Source organism: Phocoena phocoena, chromosome X (genome assembly GCF_963924675.1).
Source record: "Phocoena phocoena chromosome X, mPhoPho1.1, whole genome shotgun sequence".
NCBI classification, from domain to species: Eukaryota; Metazoa; Chordata; class Mammalia; order Artiodactyla; family Phocoenidae; genus Phocoena; species Phocoena phocoena.
This window is the reverse complement of record NC_089240.1, coordinates 45,811-64,614: the sequence shown is the minus strand read 5'-3', so window position 1 is coordinate 64,614 and position 18,804 is coordinate 45,811. Positions and strand designations below refer to the sequence as shown.

The window sequence follows — 18,804 nt, the reverse complement described above, 5'->3', positions numbered from 1 at the left end:
GAGCAGAAGACGCTCCTGGCACCAGGTGTTCGTGGTGGGAGCACAGCTGCTCTGGGGCTCCCTCCCTTAGGGGACCCCAGGGTGCGCCTGACCGGGAACCGGGCAAAGGCCAGCGCGCACCTGCGCATGGTCTGCCCACAGAGTCCTGCACGGGGGACGTCAGATGCCCTGTGCCCCGTGAGCACAGCCAGACCCCAGGCCCCGGCCAGATGCTGCCGTGCTCGGGACAGGCTGTGTGGACGGACGGGGAGCTCTGTGTGTGCGCCAGCGTCGGGGGGTGCCGTAAGGGGCGTGAGGGCGGGGATCGGGGTCACCGCAGGGCTGCTCCTGACGGGGTGACGAGGGCCTCGGCGTGTGCCCAGGTCTCCCGTCACGTACACTAGATAGACGTTACAGACCTGTAAAACCTGACCCTGCCATGTGTTTTTCCCCTTCAGGGTGGCATTTTACCATACTTTTAAACGCGTTTCTTTGTACCTCTGGATTTCAGAGTTGGTGTTTCCCGTTCCCTTAGAATGTTTGCAGACGGTCCTGAGAGGTAGCGGACGGAGGTCACAGTGAAAGCGTTAGGATGGACTCTCCAGCTGCCTGTGGGGTGGGTGGGCTTGGAAGTGCAGGCACCGCTCGTTCTGGGGACGTGAATGCAGGCGTCACCCCACGGGCAAGGGCACAGCTCCTGCTGTGCGGTGGACGGACGCACGGCCGTGGGACAGGACAGTGCCATCGCCCGAGTCCGCCCAGCGAGCTCTCACATGCCCGCACGAGCACCCCAGGCAAGATGCCCGAGGCCCCTGGCTCCCCTGTCCCTGCCGCCTGCGCCCTCCCACCCCGGGGAGCAGCCAGTGTCCTCCACGCCCTGACTCACACAGCCCCCTTGGGGCCCTGGCGCCAGCATCCCTGGCAGGAGGCCTCTGCTGCCCGTCGCCCAGGACGCACGCCCACCTGCATGGAGTAGAGGCCTTTCAGCCCGCACTGTGCCCGAGCCTCGCCCCGTGGTCCCCGCCCCAGCGTGTGCGAGAAGCCACAGAGCATCCAGACGCACGGCTCCCGCGCAGCTGGGCAGCTCCCTCCTGGGGCGCCAAGGGTAAGGCGCCGGCACGTTCTAGGCCTGGCGCGATGGGCAGGAGTGGACTCCGGTGGTCTCCCCCAGGGCGGCTCCTGGCCACGGGCGTGCGTGGCCAGTGCTCGGGTCAGGGGGCGCGTCCTGCCAAACCATCTGCCGGCAGCTCCCCGACCCGCGGGCGATGCCCATGAGCCGGGTCCTGTGAGCGCCATGGCCCATGTGGGCTTCTGTGGGGATCCGGTTTGCGCCTTTCCTCTGCCTCTCCCTCCGGAGTCCTGGCCGTGTTCACACCCTTTTCCCTGCAGGGCCTGTCGCTCTCTTGGGCCCTTTGCCTTTTTTCCTGTACCTCTGCCTTAGTTTACAGTCTGTGTGTGGCCGCTTTGTCAGGATGATGCCCTGTGAACGTTTTCCTGGTCTGCCGTTTGTTTTTGTGCTCTCAGCGACGGCTGCCCTGGAGTTCTGGTGGGGAAGCGGTTCAGTTCACCCACCTTCTCTTTCAGAGTTTTGGTGTTTGAGTCACGTTTAGGGAACCTTTGCTTCTCCAGCATCGGGACGATCTCCTGCATTTCCTTCTGGAGTTTCACTGTCCACGCTTGGGGCCAGGATCCCTCCCTCATGGTTTTGTAGAGTTGCCTGCCGACCAGCTGGGCTCTCAGTAGAGACGATTGTTCCCTCGGAGCTGCCGCCAGCTTTGTCTGTGCTGAGTTGGTGGGTGGACGTGGGCATCTGACCCTAAACTGGTCCCTTCCTCTTTGCCCTGATGCACAGCCTCACTGCTGTGACTGCACGGAAGGCTTGACAGTCGTGTGCGTTTGCACGTGGGCTTTGAATGAGCTGGTTGATTTCTGCAAAACACACCTTGCTGGGTGTGCATTGGCTTTGCGTTGGATCTGTGGGTCGTCTGGGGAAGAGTTGACATTTTAACACATTATTGACCGTGGGATTTTTGCAGAAACTAAGGCCTGTGCCTGTAATGTCTCCAGTCAAAAATGTGTCAACAGCATTAAGTGTCCAGTCCAGGAATCTGTATGGTCTGTCCCTCCATTTGGGGGGTCTTTGATTTCTCCCAGCCACGCTTTCTCGTTCCCTTTGTAGAGATCTCGCACTTTCAGTTACGTTTACCTGTAGGTTCATGTTTTTTATGCTGTTCGTAGACGGCACTGTTACATTTTTTATTTTCTAATTGCTTGTGGCCAGTGTGTGGAAATATAATTGATTTTTGTACATTGTCCTGGGATCCCGCAGCTTTGCTGGTTTTCTGTTACAAATAAGTCCCCTACGTACACACCTTCAAGTTGAGAACGTTTAGAGATGCGAACGTGCTTACTGTCAGCGTCAGGCACGAGTGAGAGTGACGTTGCAGCTCACCCTCCGCCTTGTACTACTGACGACCCTTCAGCTCTACCGTCTCCCCCCTCCTCTCCCTCCTGCAGGCAGTAACTCTTCTTGCCTGCTCCCTCGATGCCAGCCCCTGTGTGCCGCTGTTGTACTGGACTGCTGTACTTTTCAAGGGACTGTAAAAATGTCTTCTTCATCTTCTGTGTTTCTTTTTTACGTATCATTTGCATGGGAGGTATAGTACAGTACTATGCAGCCGGTTGTGTTACTTGGGTACCTAGGCTGACTCTGTTGGACTTACCGACGAACGGGACTTCGGAACGTGCTCTCGGAATGGAACTCGTTCGTGTGTAGGGGACTTAGTGTAATTTCGGTATTTCGTAACCCTTTCGGAATTCTCCCTCCCTTCGCGTATTTTTGCATTACCAGAGTTTCCCCTTTGTCTCTGCCCGGAGCGTCCCCTCCTCCATCTCTGCTGGTGGATCCTGTCCGTTCCAGCTCAGGGCAGAGCCGGCCTGCGCACATCTCCACGTGCAGATGTGAGCCGTGGGCTCCTGTGTACACCCCTGATTACAGTGCTGTGTTCCCTCTTCTTCTTAAGTTTCCTGGCCTGTTGTTTGTTTCACTGTGATTTTTCTTTTTTTTTCACTGCTGGATTCAATTTGCCGGCCTGGCTTTGTGTGGGATGTTGGCATCTCTGTTCCTGGGAGCTGAGGGCGCCTGATCTCCCTTCACAGGTGTCAGGGTCCCGGACGTGCAGCCTCGTAACAGGAGTTGGGAGACGTCCCTTGTTTCCATTCTCTGGAAGAGTGTGGGTACCATCTACGTGATTTCTTCCCTAAAGCTGGGCCCGGGATTTTCTCAGTGGGAAGGTTTTAAGCCACGGGTTCGGTCTCTTGAAATGTAGAACCGTCTGGATGTCCGTTGTCACTTCTGGTTAGACACGTTCATTAGTCAAGGAGTCCGCCCTGCAGTCGTCACGTTTCCTGGCCTCCAGTTGTTGGTAGTGTCCACTGCCTGTCTGTCCAGCGCTGGTGGGCTCTGCAGTGACCGCTGATGTGCAGAGCGCGCGTTTCCTTTTTCTGCTTCTCCAGGAGTGTTGCTGAGGGGTGATTACTTGCTTAAAAGCTTTCCGAAGAGCTGACTCGGCCTTGTTGACTTTCTCTGTCGTGTACCTGCTCTCTTTTTCTCTTCTCTCAGCCTTTGTTGTTTCCGCCCTTCTTCTTCTGTGTTTTCGGGAGGGAAGCTCAGAGCGTGGGTTTTCCGCCTGCTTCCCGGTCAGCACCTGCGCTGACAGCTGTGGACGCCAGCCCTGCGGTCGCCTCGACCCCTGAGATGTGCCCGGGTCACAGCCTCGTCCTTGTCGCACCCCGAGTGTCTCCTGACATTCTCTGTCGTTTACGCCGTCCCGACGCGTTATCGGAGGTGCTGCACATCCAGGGCTGGGGATGTGCTCGTTGCCTCTGTACAGCTGCCGATGTGACACCTCCAGTTGGGGCGGTGGTCTGTGCCCCAGGCTCGGGAGCGCCATTTCCGTCAGCGTCTCCAGAGTGTCGGCTGGGAGAGGCTGCCCCTTCCCCTGGAGGCCCCTGGGGCTGGCGCAGGCGCTGGGCTGCGCGGTCGGGCTGTGTGCACGCGGTGCGCTCCCGGCCGCCTCGGAGGCTCGGGCAGCCGGGGGCCCAGGGCGCGCTAACCCTGTGTCGTCCCCCACCCTTCCCCCCGCAGGCCTGCGGCTGCCCGCTCTACTGGAAGGGGCCGCTCTTCTGCGGCGCCGGTGGAGAGCGCACGGGCTCCGTCTCCGTGCACAAGTTCGTCGCCATGTGGAGAAAGTGAGTCCCGGGGCGGGAGTGGTGGTCCGGCCGTGCCTCTGCCTCCACTGGCCGGCGCTCCTGCGGCCGGGACAGTAAGGGACTGAGACGGCTGTCCGGGGGTGCCCGGCACGGCCGTCGTGTCCCTTGCGGGGCCCCATCCATCTGTGCCCGTCCTCACGGAGCACCTGGCCCCGGAGTCTGGGGAGGGGCCTGTGGCCGCGCATGGGGTGCAGCTGGGGTGCCCTCTGTCGCCCAGGATGCTCCAGAGCTGTCACGATGACGCGGCCAAGTTCGTCCACCTGCTCGTGAGCCCCGGCGGCAACTCCCTGGCGCAGGAGGACTTCATCCCCTTCTTGCAGGTGCATCCCCGCCTCCCCGCTGCACATGCCCTCGCCCCCTCCTCGCAGGCGTGCCCGTGTCTACACCCCGGAGGTGGGCGGGCGGGCTCCTCTGAAGCTGGCCCCATGCAGCCCCTCCAAACCCGCGTGAGAGGCAGGACGGTGTGGACAGCTCCACACCTGAACCTGCGGAGCGTGGAGCCGGACAGGGGTTAGCACCTTCGGGGCGCCGGGCCGCCCACGAGAAGCCGGTCGCGGTTTGCAGAATGCTCGTTTCCAAACGCCGTTCTGGTTCATGTAAACGCGGTTATATTTAGCGCTCTATGTTCCATCTTGTAGAGGGGAATCGAAGGTGGTCCCCGATTACCCGCGTGTTCCCCGTGAACACGGAGTAACCGAAGTTACCAAAACCATTTGAATAGAAGTGACTTAAAGGGCTCCTGGAACTGCAGTGCTCTGTTAAGTGAGGATACCGCAAATTTTCTTTCTCAGAATCTGGGATGGACTTCCACGGTGGTCTTTTATACATTTACACGTGTCAGATTATTACCCTTGGCCGCGAGAGGTGGCATGCTTCCTTAGCTCGCGGCCCAGATGATTCTGTGTGGTCCTTTAATTTGATGTGATTTCGTGTAACCGTGTGTGTGGGGTGATGCTGCGTGAGCGGCTCTGTGGCTGGATGTGTGAACCTGGATGTTGCTGGTGGACACGTGCGTTCTTATCCCTGGGCCTGGCGGCACATCCCAGGGCCGTGTCCCATCCCCCGTGTGCAGGACGTGGTGAACACCCATCCGGGCTTGGCATTCCTGAAGGAAGCGTCAGAGTTCCACTCCCGCTACATCACCACGGTGAGTACGAGCACGGCTGCTGCCCCTGGGCTTCCGTGGGCGCCTGAGGCCCGGGCTCCAGGCCCGCCGTGAGGGAACGGACACCCAGCCCCGCACCCGTGGCCCTTCACGGCCCGCTTTCTCACCAGGAGGCCGGAGTGGGGCTCGGGCATGGGGAGGGCTGTGTGTCCCACCTGGGTCCCCAGCTGGGCGCGCTCAGCGAGAGCCTGGGTGGTCCTGGCCGCAGGCCCCGGGGTCCGACCGGGCGGGGCAGGCGAGGGGACGTCCAGAGACCCAGCGGTCTCCCTCTCTGGGCAGGAGGGGCCTCAGAGGACGCCCGGGCCCCTCCTCCTGAGGGCCGGGTCTCCTCGGGTCCAGGCGAGCACGCCCAGCGAGTTGGAGCACGGCGCTCTGAGCGCTTCAGGTGGGATGCCGGCCTGGCCTGGGGACACGAGGACCCCATGGCCCATCCCCCGCCCCCGCCCTGGTCAGAGGTCACCTGGGGAGGACGGCCCTCCGGCTCTAGGTGGAGGTGGGCGGCGCGGCGGCCCCGTGGCACGCCGGCCAGGGGCACGCTTGTCGCGCGGCGCGGAGCGCACGCTTGTGGCAGTCTGCGTGCCCGCGGTTCCCCAGGCCTCCCTCCACCCCCTCACCGCTCCTCGTCGCCCTGCGGGCCCGTCGCCGAGGAGCGGTGCCCGGAGCCCTGCCTCATTCCAGCGGCGGCAGGGAGCGCTGCGTGTGAACGGGGCTGTGCGCCAGGTGCTCCGTTCCCATGCCCCGACCTCCCTGCGCAGACAAGACAAGGCAGGGCACGTCCGGGGGGAGGGGACAGCCTCCGGCAGGGACGGGGGAAGGGGATGTCTCGGACGAGGACAGGTTGGCGGGGATGCCCCGGGAGGGCAGGTGAGGGGACAGCCCGTGACAGGGACAGGCGAGGGGACGTCTCAGATGAGGACAGGTGAGCAGATGCCCTGGGACAGGTGAGGGGTATCTCAGTTGGGGACATGCCCACCCGGGAGCGGAGCTGAGCCCCGTGGCCAAGGCGGGCCTCACTGTGCAGGGGGCAGGGGCCACTCTCTGGCTTTAAGTTAACGCTTTTCATTCAGTGGTCAGTTGAGTGTCCCCGGAAGCATTGGGGGCAGTCTCTCAAACCACCCGCAGTGTAATAAGGGCTCCCAGCCACGCAGGAACTGCGTGCCCGCGCCGTCCCAGCTCAGGTGCGGCCGTCTCACCCGGACATCCCCCCGCATGTGGCAGCAGGTCCGCTTCTCCTGCCACCTGTGTCCTCCCTGCAGCTGGAGGCGGGGCTGCTTCCCACCCCCACCCCCACCCCCCCACCCCCACCCCCCCACAGCCCCACCCCCGTCTGCTGACGTGCGGGGCGGTCGCCCTCTGCTGGCGACACGGGGCCCTGCGGCCCAGGGTGCGGAACTCCTGGCGAGGCCAGGCAGGAGCTCGTAGGCGAGGTCCCAGGCTGGGTTCCTGCAGCACCACACGTGGGGTTGCTGCACAGTCACGTGCAGGGCCCCCAGCCCCCCACGTCCCAGTGCTCAGCCGACGGGCCTCCTCCTACAGGTCATACAGAGGATCTTCTACACGGTCAACAGGTCCTGGTCCGGGAGGATCACGTGCGCAGAGCTCCGGAGGAGCACGTTCCTGCAGGTGGGTGGCGGCTGGCCGAGGGGACACAGGGCCTTCTGCATGCCCCCGCCCACTCATCCGTCCTCCCCAGGTTCCACCGCGACCCATCCACCCATCCCTGCACCTGGCCAGCATCGATCCCCCATCCCTCCACCAGCCTGTCAGCCGTCAGCGCACGCGTCTACCCAGCCGTCCTCGTCCTCGTTACCCCACCCCGCCTCCCTCCCTCCCTTCTCCGGCGTCATCCATTTCTCAACCCATACGCCAGCAGTGCATCTTTACCCACGTACACGTCATCCGTCGGTCCACCCACCCCTCCGCCCACCCGTCGTCTCTCCCTGCACCCACCAGCCTGTCACCCGTCCCTCCATCGACTGACGCATCACCTGTTTCTCCCACCCAGTCCACCCACCCGTCGTCCACCTTCTTGTCCATCTACCTGGCCGTTACCCATTCCTCCAGCAACCTACCACCTGTGCCTGCATCCATCCCCCACCCATCATCCACTTCTTCGTTTACCCATGCTCTCATTCATCCCTCCACCCCCCACCAATAACCCATCGCTACACCAACTCCTAGGTCATCCATCTGTCCACCCTCCCACCCTCCATTCCTCCCCACCCCCCTCCTCCTCACTCCCCCCTCCCTCCCTCCCTCCCTCCATCCGGCACCCAGCTTCTCAGCGGTCACCCCATTCATCTGCCTACCTGTCATCATCACCCCACCCACCTGTCATCCATCCCTCATCCCCCAACTCGTCCATCATCCATTCATTTTCCTGCCTTTCATTTATCCACCCGCCCACCGGTTTTCTTCTTCCGTTCGTCTTGTACCCTTCCTTTCCCCTCATCCATCCCGGAGGCACGGCCCCGCCCCGGTGCACCCGGGTTCTGTGGACGTGTGCGTGTCAACAAGGGCGGGGCTGACCCGCTCGCGTCAGGAGCCCCCGGCCACGAGGGCGTACGTGCTTGGGCTGCTCTGTGCTGCAGTCTCACAGACCTGACCGGGCGCACCCCGACCTGGGTGCTGGGCTCCCAGCCATCAAGCAGGCCTCCACCAGCTCTGACCCTCCGCCCTCACGACGTGGGACTCCTGGGGCATGTCCCTCCTGCGGGAGGCCCGTCTCCACGCTGCAGCCGGAGGTTCCTGACAGCGGTTTTCTGGGTGTGTCCTGGCAGAACGTGGCGCTCCTGGAAGACGAGGTGGACATCAACCAGCTGACGGAGTTCTTCTCCTACGAGCACTTCTACGTCATCTACTGCAAGTTCTGGGAGCTGGACACGGACCACGACCTGTTCATTGACGCGCAGGACCTGGCCCGGCACAATGACCATGGTGAGGACGCGGCCTGCAGGCGGCGGGGACACAGCACTGGGGCGGGCGCTGCCCTGCCGGGCCCCTGCGTCTCCAGGGAGACCAGTGTGGCTGCCTCCCCTGACCCTTGAGGCCTGAACCTTGTCCTGCCTCTGGTCTCCTCCTACAGGACACACAGGAGACAGGGACACAGCACAGGACCCTGGGGACCAGGGCGGACACGGGACACAGTACAGGATGCGTGGGGAACGGGGAGGACACGGGACATGGCACAGGATGCGTGGGGACTGGGGAGGACACAGTACAGGACACGTGGGGACCAGGGTGGACCCGGGACACAGTATAGGACCCTGGGGACCAGGGCGGACATGGGACACGGTACAGGACGCTGGGGACCAGGGCGGACACGGAACATGGTTCAGGACGCGTGGGGACTGGGGCAGACACGGGACACGGCACAGGACGCATGGGGACCGGGCGGACACGGGACACAGCACAGGACGCATGGGGACCGGGGCGGACACGGGACATGGCACAGGATCCTGGGGACCGGGACAGACACCGGACACAGCGTGGGACACATGGGAACGGGACAGACACGGGACACAGCACGGGACACACGGGAATCGGGACAGACACGGGACACAGTACAGGACGCATGGGGAATGGGGCGGGCATGGGACACGGCACGGGACCTGCGGGGACCAGGACGCACAGGTCCTGCCGTTGGTGGAGGCGCTCTCTGGGGGGCGTGGAGCCCCGTCCTGAGCAGAGGTAGTGGCTGCCACACACAGGCCACATCCGTCCATCCCCCCACTCTCCCCGCCCCACCTCCCCTCCATTTGTCCTCAGGTATTTGGGGGCCACCCCACCCGTCATTTCACGCCAGGTCTCCTGATGAGCCCCAGTGTGGGCCAGTCTGGGTGCCGCCCTGAGCTCCCAGCACCTGTTGCCGTAGCTGAGCAAACACCTGTTCTGCAGGTGGGGCAGCGTTCCCCTCCCTCCCTCCCTCCTCCCACGGCTTCCTGCTCTGTGTCGGAGCCTCGAGCGGCTACCGCGGAGTGGACGGTGCTCTGTCTGTGTGGGCGGCTCGGGGCACCGTCCCAAGGCCAAATTCCAGCTCGGGGCCTCTGGGGCCACGTCGGGTCGGACGGCGGCGGTGGCCCCAGGAGTCGTCCTGAGGGGAGGGAACGGCGGAGCAGAGACGCGGTTCCCTGAGAGATTTCACTTCTGGCTTCTGGGTTTGGCTGAGCTTCCGTGCGTTCTTGTCGCAGAGAGGCCTGAAATGATGAACTCTGGCCTCCGCACAGCTCAGGAGCAGCGGGGGGATCCAGTGTAAATGCTTCTGTGATAAGAGAAAATGATCATCTCCCACCTCCCGTGACAAGAAATCACATGTTCAGGGTGCAGAGTGGACCAGAATTTAAGTGCGCCGCGGGTTCTTAGTTTTAGAAACAGTTTTCTTAAGACTGCACGTTTTCACATAACGGATTTTTCACGTACCCACACGCATGACCGAATTTCTGAATCCTCTGGGCGTATGTTTTGTCTTTGGTCAACGGGACCCGGACGGTCCCCTGACGTGAGCTCCCCGGGGCACCGTCTGCTTGCTGTATCTCTCTGACTGGCCTCGCGAGGGTGCCGTGAACGCTGGCATGTGGACGTCTGAGCGGACGTGGGTCTCTCTCAACTCCGTCCCTAAATTCGACGCCTGGTCTCAACTCCAACTGCCTCTGTGCTCTCGGGAATAGCTCCAGGCGCAGACCCGTGGTGGCTGGCACGTGGTTCCCCAGATCGGGGGTCACCTGTCCCCGCCCGTCCCCACGACTCTCTCCTGGTGCCCACATCCCTGTGTCCACCCCGTCGAGGTCTCACGTCAGGGCATCTCGTGGGGCTGGTGTTAGGGCTTTGTCACCAGGCAAGGCTGGTGGTGTGTGGCCTCGAGACACGACTGACTGTGGGGACCGTGGTCTTGCGGCCAGCACAGGACACTGGGTGGCTTCGGGCACAGCCCCCCAGCTGTGGACGTGAGCGCCGTGATGCGTCCCTCCCCTTCCCTCTGCCGCTTCCTAACCTACCAGGTCCTGCACAAGAGGTGGCAGGGCTCCTCCTTACGTCATGGGAAGGAACAGGCAGAGGGGCAGAGCTGACCTTTCCCGTGTCCCACGGACGAGCAGGTTCTGTTCTCAGATTGCCGGTCGTGGCAGTGAGTCTGAGTCAGCTGTCCAGTTCCCTGGGGCTCTCGTCATGGCAGGCGGGGGGTGGGGGCGGACCCTCAAAGAACAGGAAATTATCCTCCCAGTTGAGGCCAGAGGTCCAAAATCAACGCATTTATGAAGGACTGTCATCCAGGAGGGGCTTCCTGAGGCGGCTGTAGCGGATGACTGCAAATCAGGGGCTTAAAATCCATCCTCCCCCAGCCCTGGGGACCAGATGTCTGAAGTCAGGGTGTCCCAGGGCTGAGCTCCCTCCGGAGGCTCCAGGGGAGGGTCCTTCCCGCCTCTTCCAGCTTCTGGGGGCTCCAGGCGTCCCTGGGCTCGTGGCCGCATCCCTCCCGTCTCTGCCTCTGTCTTCTCGGGGCTTCTCCTCTGTGTCTGGGTCTCTCCTCTTCTGTCTCTTAGAAGGACCCTGTCATTGGATGTAGGGCCACCCTCATCCAGGAGGACCTCATCTCAGACCCTTCACTGTGTCACATCTGCAGAGACCCTGTTTCCATATAAGGTCCCGTTCACAGCCCAGGAGTGAGGACGTGGACATGTCTTTCTGAGAAACTCTGTTCAGCCTCTGACACCATCCAGTCATTTCCCATTAGAGGTGACTTTCATTGAGGCAGGATGACTTGGGGGAAAAGATACTTTGTCTGTATTTCTCCATTTTTGTGGTTATAGGTCTTGGGTATGGGCTGAAAAGTGTCCCCAAAATTTACACGATGAAGCCCTGACCCCCGGTACCTCAGGATGTGACTGGCTTTGGACATGGGGTCTTTAAAGAGGGGACGAAGGTACAATGAGGTCACTAGGGTGGGTCCTGATCCCATAGCACTGGTGTCCTTATAAGAAGAGGAGATCAAGACACACGCAGAGGGACGACCCTGTGAGGACCCAGGGAGGAGATGGCCATCTACACGCCCAGGGGAGAGGCCTCGGGAGGGACCAGCCCTGCTGACCCTTGGATCTCAGACTCCAGCCTCCGGGACTGGGGGAGAAATAACGTGTGCTGTTGAAGCTGCCCCGTCATTATGGCAGCCCCCGCCGAGTAATTTGGTGTCTTTCACTCTTTTATCCTCTTAGTTGCCTGGGGGTTGGATGCATTTGTGTGCTGATCACAGCAACCTGAGTGTTTGGAGGCAGAGCCTCTGAAAGGGCAGACGTGTGTGTCCTGTCTTTACCGTCCCGCTCTGTCTTGGGGCCCCTGGGCCAGCTCTTCGCTCTCGCTTTGCTCTGGGCTCAGGTCCTGGACTGGAACATGCCGGGCAGCGCCCGAGGGAGGCCAGGAGCAGGAGATTGGGTCCCGAGGGTTCCGCCTGACTGGGCTTGGGTCTCAGCATTCAGACCTGAGCCCGCCCAGCCGCCTGCAAGGCTGCGACGTTGGGCCGGGAGCAGCGTGCGGGGCTCACGGCCTGCTTCCTCTTTTGCAGCCATATCCACCAAGATGATTGAGAGGATCTTCTCAGGAGCCGTGACGCGGTGAGTCCCGCTGCTCAGCTAGCTGGTCTCGTCAGTGTTTGGGCTGACGTTCCGCACGCGCGTTCGCGCCTGACTCGTTTGCTCCTGATGTGAGGTGGCCGTGCTCTGGGAGTGCGTGCCATCGTCACGTGAGGTCGTGGGTTAGGGACACGCGTACACACCTTTGTCACACGAGGTCACGAGTCAAGTCACATGTAAGGGGCACGCCATTGTCACACGGGGTCGTAGCTTGGGACACATACACGCCTTTGCCACGAGGTCGTGAGTCGGGGGACACAGGCCCCTGCACTTGCGGCCGTGACCATGGCGGCTGCCCCTGCCGGAGCTGGGCCCCAGGGACCCTCCTCCGGGTCACATGGTCTTTCTCAGGCCTTGTCCCAAGTAGGAACCAAGGGTACAGGACTGGGCCAGACGCAGGGTTCCCCACTCCCCGGGGGAGGTGGGCGGGGACCCCTCCTCAGGTTGCTTCTCCCTGACGCAGTCTTTGTCTCTCGATTCGGCCCTGAATCCAGAGGGAAAAAAGTGCAGAAAGAAGGAAAAATAAGCTACGCTGACTTTGTCTGGTTCTTGATCTCCGAGGAAGACAAGAAAACCCCGACCAGGTGAGTGTCTGGCGGCTGTCCTCTGCTCCACTTGCTAGAACACTTAGAAGCAGGGGCTACTGGTCACCCCTGAGTGAGGGCGCCCCCGCTCCGTGATCCACCTGGGCAAGGTCAGACACAGGCGGGGCTCGCACTGGGGGAGGGGTCCCCAGGTGGTGGCGTCTGTCCCAGGCGGGGCTCACACTGAGGGAGGGGTCCCCGGGTGGTGGCGCCTGTCCCAGGCGGGGCTCGCACTGGGGGAGGGGTCCCCGGGGGGTGGCGTCTGTCCCACATGGGGCTCGCACTGGGGGAGGGGTCTCTGGGTGGTGGGGTCCGTCCTGGGCGGCCATGCTGACCATGGCCCGGTGTCACAGCATTGAGTACTGGTTCCGCTGCATGGACCTGGATGGGGACGGGGTGCTGTCCATGTTCGAGCTGGAGTACTTCTATGAGGAGCAGTGCCGCCGGCTGGACAGCATGGCCATTGAGGCCCTGCCCTTTGAGGACTGCCTGTGCCAGATGCTGGACCTGGTGAAGCCCCAGAGCGAAGGTGATGCCGGGGGGCGGGTCCCCCAGTGACACAGGGACACCCAGGGGGAGTGGGTCCTTGGGGGTTGGGCAGGTGGTCCCCCAACCCCGTGGCCCTGTGCCTGTGCTCCTTCAGGGCCCACGTGGGGAGACCAAGCCCGGGGCCCCTGGTGTGGGCACTTCAGAGGGCCTGTGCTGGGGCCCCCGGGGTGTGTTTGGTGGGTGTGGGAGCCGGGAGCCCACCAGGTGCGTCTGTCCGGGGGCGCTCAGGACACCTTCCAGGGTCAAAGGGAGGGTCTGCCCGAACCCACCCGCCTTAGTCGGTGTCGTGCGTCCGTGTCCTGGACCCTGGTCTCAGGTGTCGTCACCGGGGGCCATGGTGGCCTGGGCCTTCCTGCCCTGGCTGCGGGTTCCTACCCCGTGTCCGCGGGTCCAGGGCAGCTTGGGTCCCGCCCTCAGGTGACTGGTGGGTGGCCCTCGCTGTGTTGGGCCCTGTCTCCCAACCCCTTCCACCCCCCGGGCTTCTGCCCACACTCGTGGCCTGGTTCGCGGCAGGGGGTGCCGTGTCCTAAGGCGTGTCGTTACGCACGCACGCACGCACGGAGGTGACGTGGCTCCTGGGCGTGCGTGGGAGCCGCGTGTGCTCACGTGCCGCCCTCGCCCGCAGGGAGGATCACGCTTCACGACCTGAAGAGGTGCAAGCTGGCCAGTGTCTTCTTCGACACCTTCTTCAACATCGAGAAGTACCTGGACCACGAGCAGAGAGAGCAGATCTCCCTGTTCAGGGTGAGTGGGGGGGGCGTGGAGGGGGCGCAGGGGGGCACCTCTGGGTCCCCCCCCACCCCGTGTGACATGACGTGCATGCTTCCCGCAGGAGAGCGAGAGCGAGGGCCCCGAGCTGTCTGACTGGGAGAGGTACGCCGCTGAGGAGTACGACATCCTGGTGGCTGAGGAGGCCATGGGGGAGCCCTGGGAGGACGGGTAAGGGTGCGGCGGGCATAGGGGCCCGGGACGCGGGGATGGCCCGCTGGGGGGCACGGGGACACTTGCCCCATGTCACCGCCCGAGGCCTGAGGCCGCAGACCCCACCCCTGCGGAGGGGTGGCCGGGGGAGCCGGCACGGCAGACCCTCGTGGAGTCTTCCGTCGGGGAGCATGGCTGTAGCTCAGTGGGCACGTCTACCGACAATGTCCCTCCTCCCCCGTGGCTGACGGGTGTGGACAGCTGAGGGGAGCGGGGCTGGGGACTGGGCGTCTCCCCCAGGGCCTTGGTCCTCAGGCTTGAAAGCAGCCTTGCGGTAGAGGAGTGTTGGGGTCCGGTGTTCATGCCTGGGTCCCTGGCGGGCTCGGACCCCCGCCCAGAGCCTCCCGACCTGCCTCTTCCCCTGACGGGGCTGCTCGGCACCGGGGCCGGGGTTGGCACGGCTGCTCTTGTGGTGCACGGGGTGGCAGTGGAGCCCAGGGCCTGAGGGTCACCCTCCGCCTCTGAGGGGGGGATTCAGTTTGCTGACAGCAGCTCTGCCTGCCCAGGGAACCATCCTGAGGGGGTTCCGAGTGGGCAGGAGGGTGAGCACGCCCGTCACCCCAGATCCCACCCACGCTTAGGCCTTGTCTTTGGTCCAGGTGTTTGGCCTTCTCCAGAAGGTCACAGAGGTGGAACCCCACAGCCCCTGCATGCCCGCCTTTGCTCTCAGCACGAGGCCTCTGAGAGCCCCGCGGGTCCCTGGGCGCGTCAGGAGCTGGGCCCCTTCACACCTGGCCGCGTCCTCACCAGCGACGGACATTGGCTTGCTGGTGTCCGTTGCTTCGGGCCTGGGCATGTGTGGCCGGCCCTGGTGTCGAGCTGTGCAAGCTGGATTTGTGGGGCTGTAAGCGCTCGTCTCCTGGCTCAGAACCTGGGCGGGGGGTTCTGGGTCACCTGGTAGACAGACGCACCTTTACCTCCACGAGCTGCCCACCCATCTTCCCACGTGGCTGCGCCACTTTGCGTCCCCGCCACTTTGCGTCCCCGCCAGCGTTGGGCGTGCGTTCCCGCGGCTGCACAGCCTCGCCGGCTCTGCCGTGGTTACGGTTGGCTTGTTTTTTAAATTGTAGCCACTCGGACGTGTGCAGCAGGATTGCACCCCGGCTTCAGCTGTTCGTGTCCTTGTTGCCCTTTTCTGGTGAACGGCTGTGTCTTGTGTCTGTTCCCCATCGTGGGTGACTTGTTTCCTTCTGATCGAGTCTCAGGGGTCCTTTACCTTCTGGATACAAGTCCTTCAGGAGGGAGGGGACTTGTATTTCCTAGCGGTTTGTGGTGTATCTCCTCCTTCTCCTAACCTTGTGTATCACGGAGGAGACGCTGTGAACTTTGATGAACTGCCATTTGTCACTTTGTCTTTATGGGCTGGGCTTTGGTGTCACGTGTAAGAAAGGATTGCCTAATCCAAAGCCACAGAGACCCTTCTGGAAGTTTCAGCGTTTTCCGCTTTCCGCTGGGTCTGTGATCTGCTCTGAGTGGCCTCCCCTGCGGGGCATGGGGTCTGGTCCAGGTCATTTCTTTATGCACCTGGATGTCCAGTGTAACGCAAGACCCCCAGGTCAGCATCTCTGTGGAGAATCAGTTGACCGTGTCTGTGGGGTCTGTCTGTGAGCTCCTTCGGTTCTGCTGACGCTCATCTGTCCAGCCACCAGTGCAACGCCGTCTCGCCTGCCGTGGCCTCGGGGTGGGGGCAGTGGACTCACGTAGCGAGGCCTCCGACTCTCGTCTTGCCCAGAATCGTCTGGGTCACTCCAGTTGCTCTGGCTTCTGTGTGAATCATATAGAGTAGGCCTGACTGTCCGAGGAGAGCCTGGGGAACGTTTACTGGGCTGAGCCGGGTCTCTACATGGTGAGACTTGGCACCGTGACCGGGTGACCACCTGTGAGTTGGTCTCGGGACCGTCTGTCCCGCGACCGGTGTGGCTGGCCTCTTGCCGCCCCACCCCCTGGCTGTGCTTCCTGCAGCTCCGAGGTAACCCGGCCTCTGCGTGGTGAGACCCTGCATCCTTCAGCGTGGTGTTGGCTCCTTTGTTTTGATGTGGACGTTTACGAACAAGCTTGTCTCTACACAATATTAAGCTGAGACTCTGAGGAAGGAACGAGCGCTCTGGGTACAGTGACACCTTAGTGACGTCGAGCTTCCTGATCCACAAAGCACTGTTTCCGTTTATTTCGGTCTCTGATTTCTCCTGCCAGTGTCTTGTAATTTTCAGTGTATGGATCTTACACGTATTTTGTGAGATTTGTACTTGAGTACGTCATCGTTTTTGGTGTTGAAAAGGTCCTACTAAAGTCTCCATCCCAGCAGTTCACTGGTGATGTAGAGAAATACGGTTTATTCACCTTGTTGTGGTTCCTCCACCACCCAGCACGATGCTGGATGAAAGTGGTGATGGGAGACGGCCTGGCCTTGATCCCACGTCAGGTGTGGAGTCCCCCGCTGTCCGGGAAGCGTGACGCTGCTGTGGGATGTTTCCGCCCACGTGCTTCCCCAGCCTGCGGACACCCCGCTTCACTGCCGTCCGCAGAGACTCTGACACTTTGTCAGGTGCCTTGGCCAGATGGCTCCTCGCCTGTCGGCTGCCGATACAGATACGGCGAGGTTCTTGTGGTTGAACCGGCCTTGGCTTCCCGTGAGAAACCTGGTCGCGGTTCGCGGGCTTCCCGTTTGTCCTTGGACTGTGCTTCAGAGATTACTTGCACTGTCTTGTGACACTGTGCCCTGCTTTGGCACCGGGGTCACGCTGGCCTCCTGGCAACCATCCTGGAATCGGGGTCACAGCCTCCTGCAGCAGTGAGGGTGCCTCCACCCACCCTCTGGAGGAGTTTGGGTGGAGGATGTGCCTGTTTTCCCCGCGGGCAGGACTCAGCAAGGAGGCCGTCGGCATGGCAGTCCTGCGCTCACGCGTCGGGGGGCTGCCAGAAGCACCTCTGGCCGCAGGGGAGCACAGGTGGGGCGCGCGCCCGCCCGCATCCTCACCAAGCCCCTCCCTGCAGGTATGAGGCGGAGCTCAGCCCCGTGGACCAGAAGCTGAGCGCGCTGCGGTCTCCGCTGGCCCAGAGGCCCTTCTTCGAGGCGCCAACCGGCCTGGGCGCCGTCGAGCTATATGAGTACGAGCACGGGGGTGACGACCTGCCGCCCTCGTGACCTGTGGCCTCTGTGGGGCGTGAACGCGGCCTCTGCCTCAGGAACAGAACTGTGTGCTTGTTGAGCCCTTTTACAGAAAGTGAAGTGCGTTTGTATGGAGAGACCTTATTTATTCAGCACAGAAGCTGGCCAGAGATGGTCACGGTCACTGAGGCGGGTCCCCACCCGCCCTGGAGGAGCTGACGCGCGTGCGAGAGCCCCAGGCACACGCGCCCCAGCGTCCCCAGCGGTCAGGGTGACCTTGGCCCCACTGTCCAGCTTCCAAGTATAGGTGTTTGCAGGCTCGCGCCGTCTGGCTGAGCGGCAACCAGGCGCCGCCCCAGAAGATCCGCCTGCGGTCGGTCGTGGATGTGCGCTGACTTCGGGGAGGGGTGTGGTCGTCAGGAACATTCCAGGAGCCCCTGCGCCTCCATCCCGTGGGCGCCCCCGCAGGGGCCACTGTCCCGGCCGCAGCTTCTCCCCCAGAGGGAGCGCCCACATCAGCATATCTTTTATTGTTTTTGTGTAAATGTACAGCATATGTAAAGTTGAGTTTTATTTGCCGTGCAGAGCAGTTTAAAAACGTTTTATGAGATCACGTTTGTATTTTCAAATAAAGAATTTAAAGATTTTCAGCCCCAGGCTCACCTTGGGGCAAAAACGGACACAGCGGCCAGGGATTCCGAACTCAGGTCACAGAGGGACGTGGGGACAGACGGTGGTGTCACTGTGGGGAGACCGCAGGGTGTGGAGGCCCTCAGGGCAAGGAGCCGGGGGCGCAGGTCCCAGGCCCTGGGCCCCAGGGCCCTCACAGCCTGACCCTCTGGCCACGGTGGTGGGGCTGACACCACCCGATGGCCACTCTCGCCCACGGTCACTTCTGACCTGTGCGTGAGGGGGTGCGAGCCTTCCCCGCAGACACCACGGGGAGGCCCCGACACCCACCCTCCATGCCGCTCGGGCCACACCCGGGTCCGCCCGGCTGAGTCGGCACCAACCTGAGACTTACAGGGAGGGCGCGGCCCACGTGTCCAGGGGGAGGTGGCCGACGAGCCCCCTGCCCAGGCCAGGAACAGGTCGTCTAAGGTCTGGGTGCTGAGCAGACCTCAGGGAATGAGTCTGTCCACCCTGCAGCTGGGCCCGCGGCGCTGGACAGAAGACGCGCCCACGGCAGGGCCGGCGGTGAGAGGAGCCGGCCCCCGCATAGCCAGACCACGTGGGGCCACGCAGGGCTGCAGGCACCATGCGCCGAGCCCCACGGACAGGAGCAGGGCCGACTCTGGCACCTGCCTTCCCAGCCGGGCACGGCAACTGGCCACTGAGGAGGCTGGGGGCAGGCGGGTCCCCAGCTGAGGGTCACACAGCCCTGTCCTGGGCAAGGGCCGCCGTCACCCGCCCCGCAGCCTGGGGGCCCCGAGGCCTGGGTCATCGGCACACGCTGGCCCCTGGGCCCCTGGTGATGGAGGAGGAACTGCCAACATGAGCTCCAGCAGTGTGGCTCACCTTCAGTCAGACCCGCCCCACGGACAG

The 18,804-nt window shown here is 62.7% G+C and overlaps 1 protein-coding gene across 1 annotated transcript in view; it reads left to right on the top strand.

The window, feature by feature from the left end:
- PPP2R3B (protein phosphatase 2 regulatory subunit B''beta) overlaps positions 1-17,295 on the top strand; it is a 95,679-nt gene extending 78,384 nt beyond the window's left edge. The window contains exons 3-13 of the mRNA XM_065901005.1: positions 4,127-4,230; positions 4,469-4,571; positions 5,324-5,398; positions 6,953-7,039; positions 8,197-8,353; positions 11,970-12,018; positions 12,531-12,620; positions 12,974-13,149; positions 13,795-13,913; positions 14,002-14,108; positions 17,145-17,295. Coding sequence (XP_065757077.1) covers positions 4,127-4,230; positions 4,469-4,571; positions 5,324-5,398; positions 6,953-7,039; positions 8,197-8,353; positions 11,970-12,018; positions 12,531-12,620; positions 12,974-13,149; positions 13,795-13,913; positions 14,002-14,108; positions 17,145-17,295 — 1,218 coding nt within the window. The remainder of the gene's footprint in view (positions 1-4,126; positions 4,231-4,468; positions 4,572-5,323; positions 5,399-6,952; positions 7,040-8,196; positions 8,354-11,969; positions 12,019-12,530; positions 12,621-12,973; positions 13,150-13,794; positions 13,914-14,001; positions 14,109-17,144) is intronic.
- Positions 17,296-18,804: the final 1,509 nt, after the last annotated feature.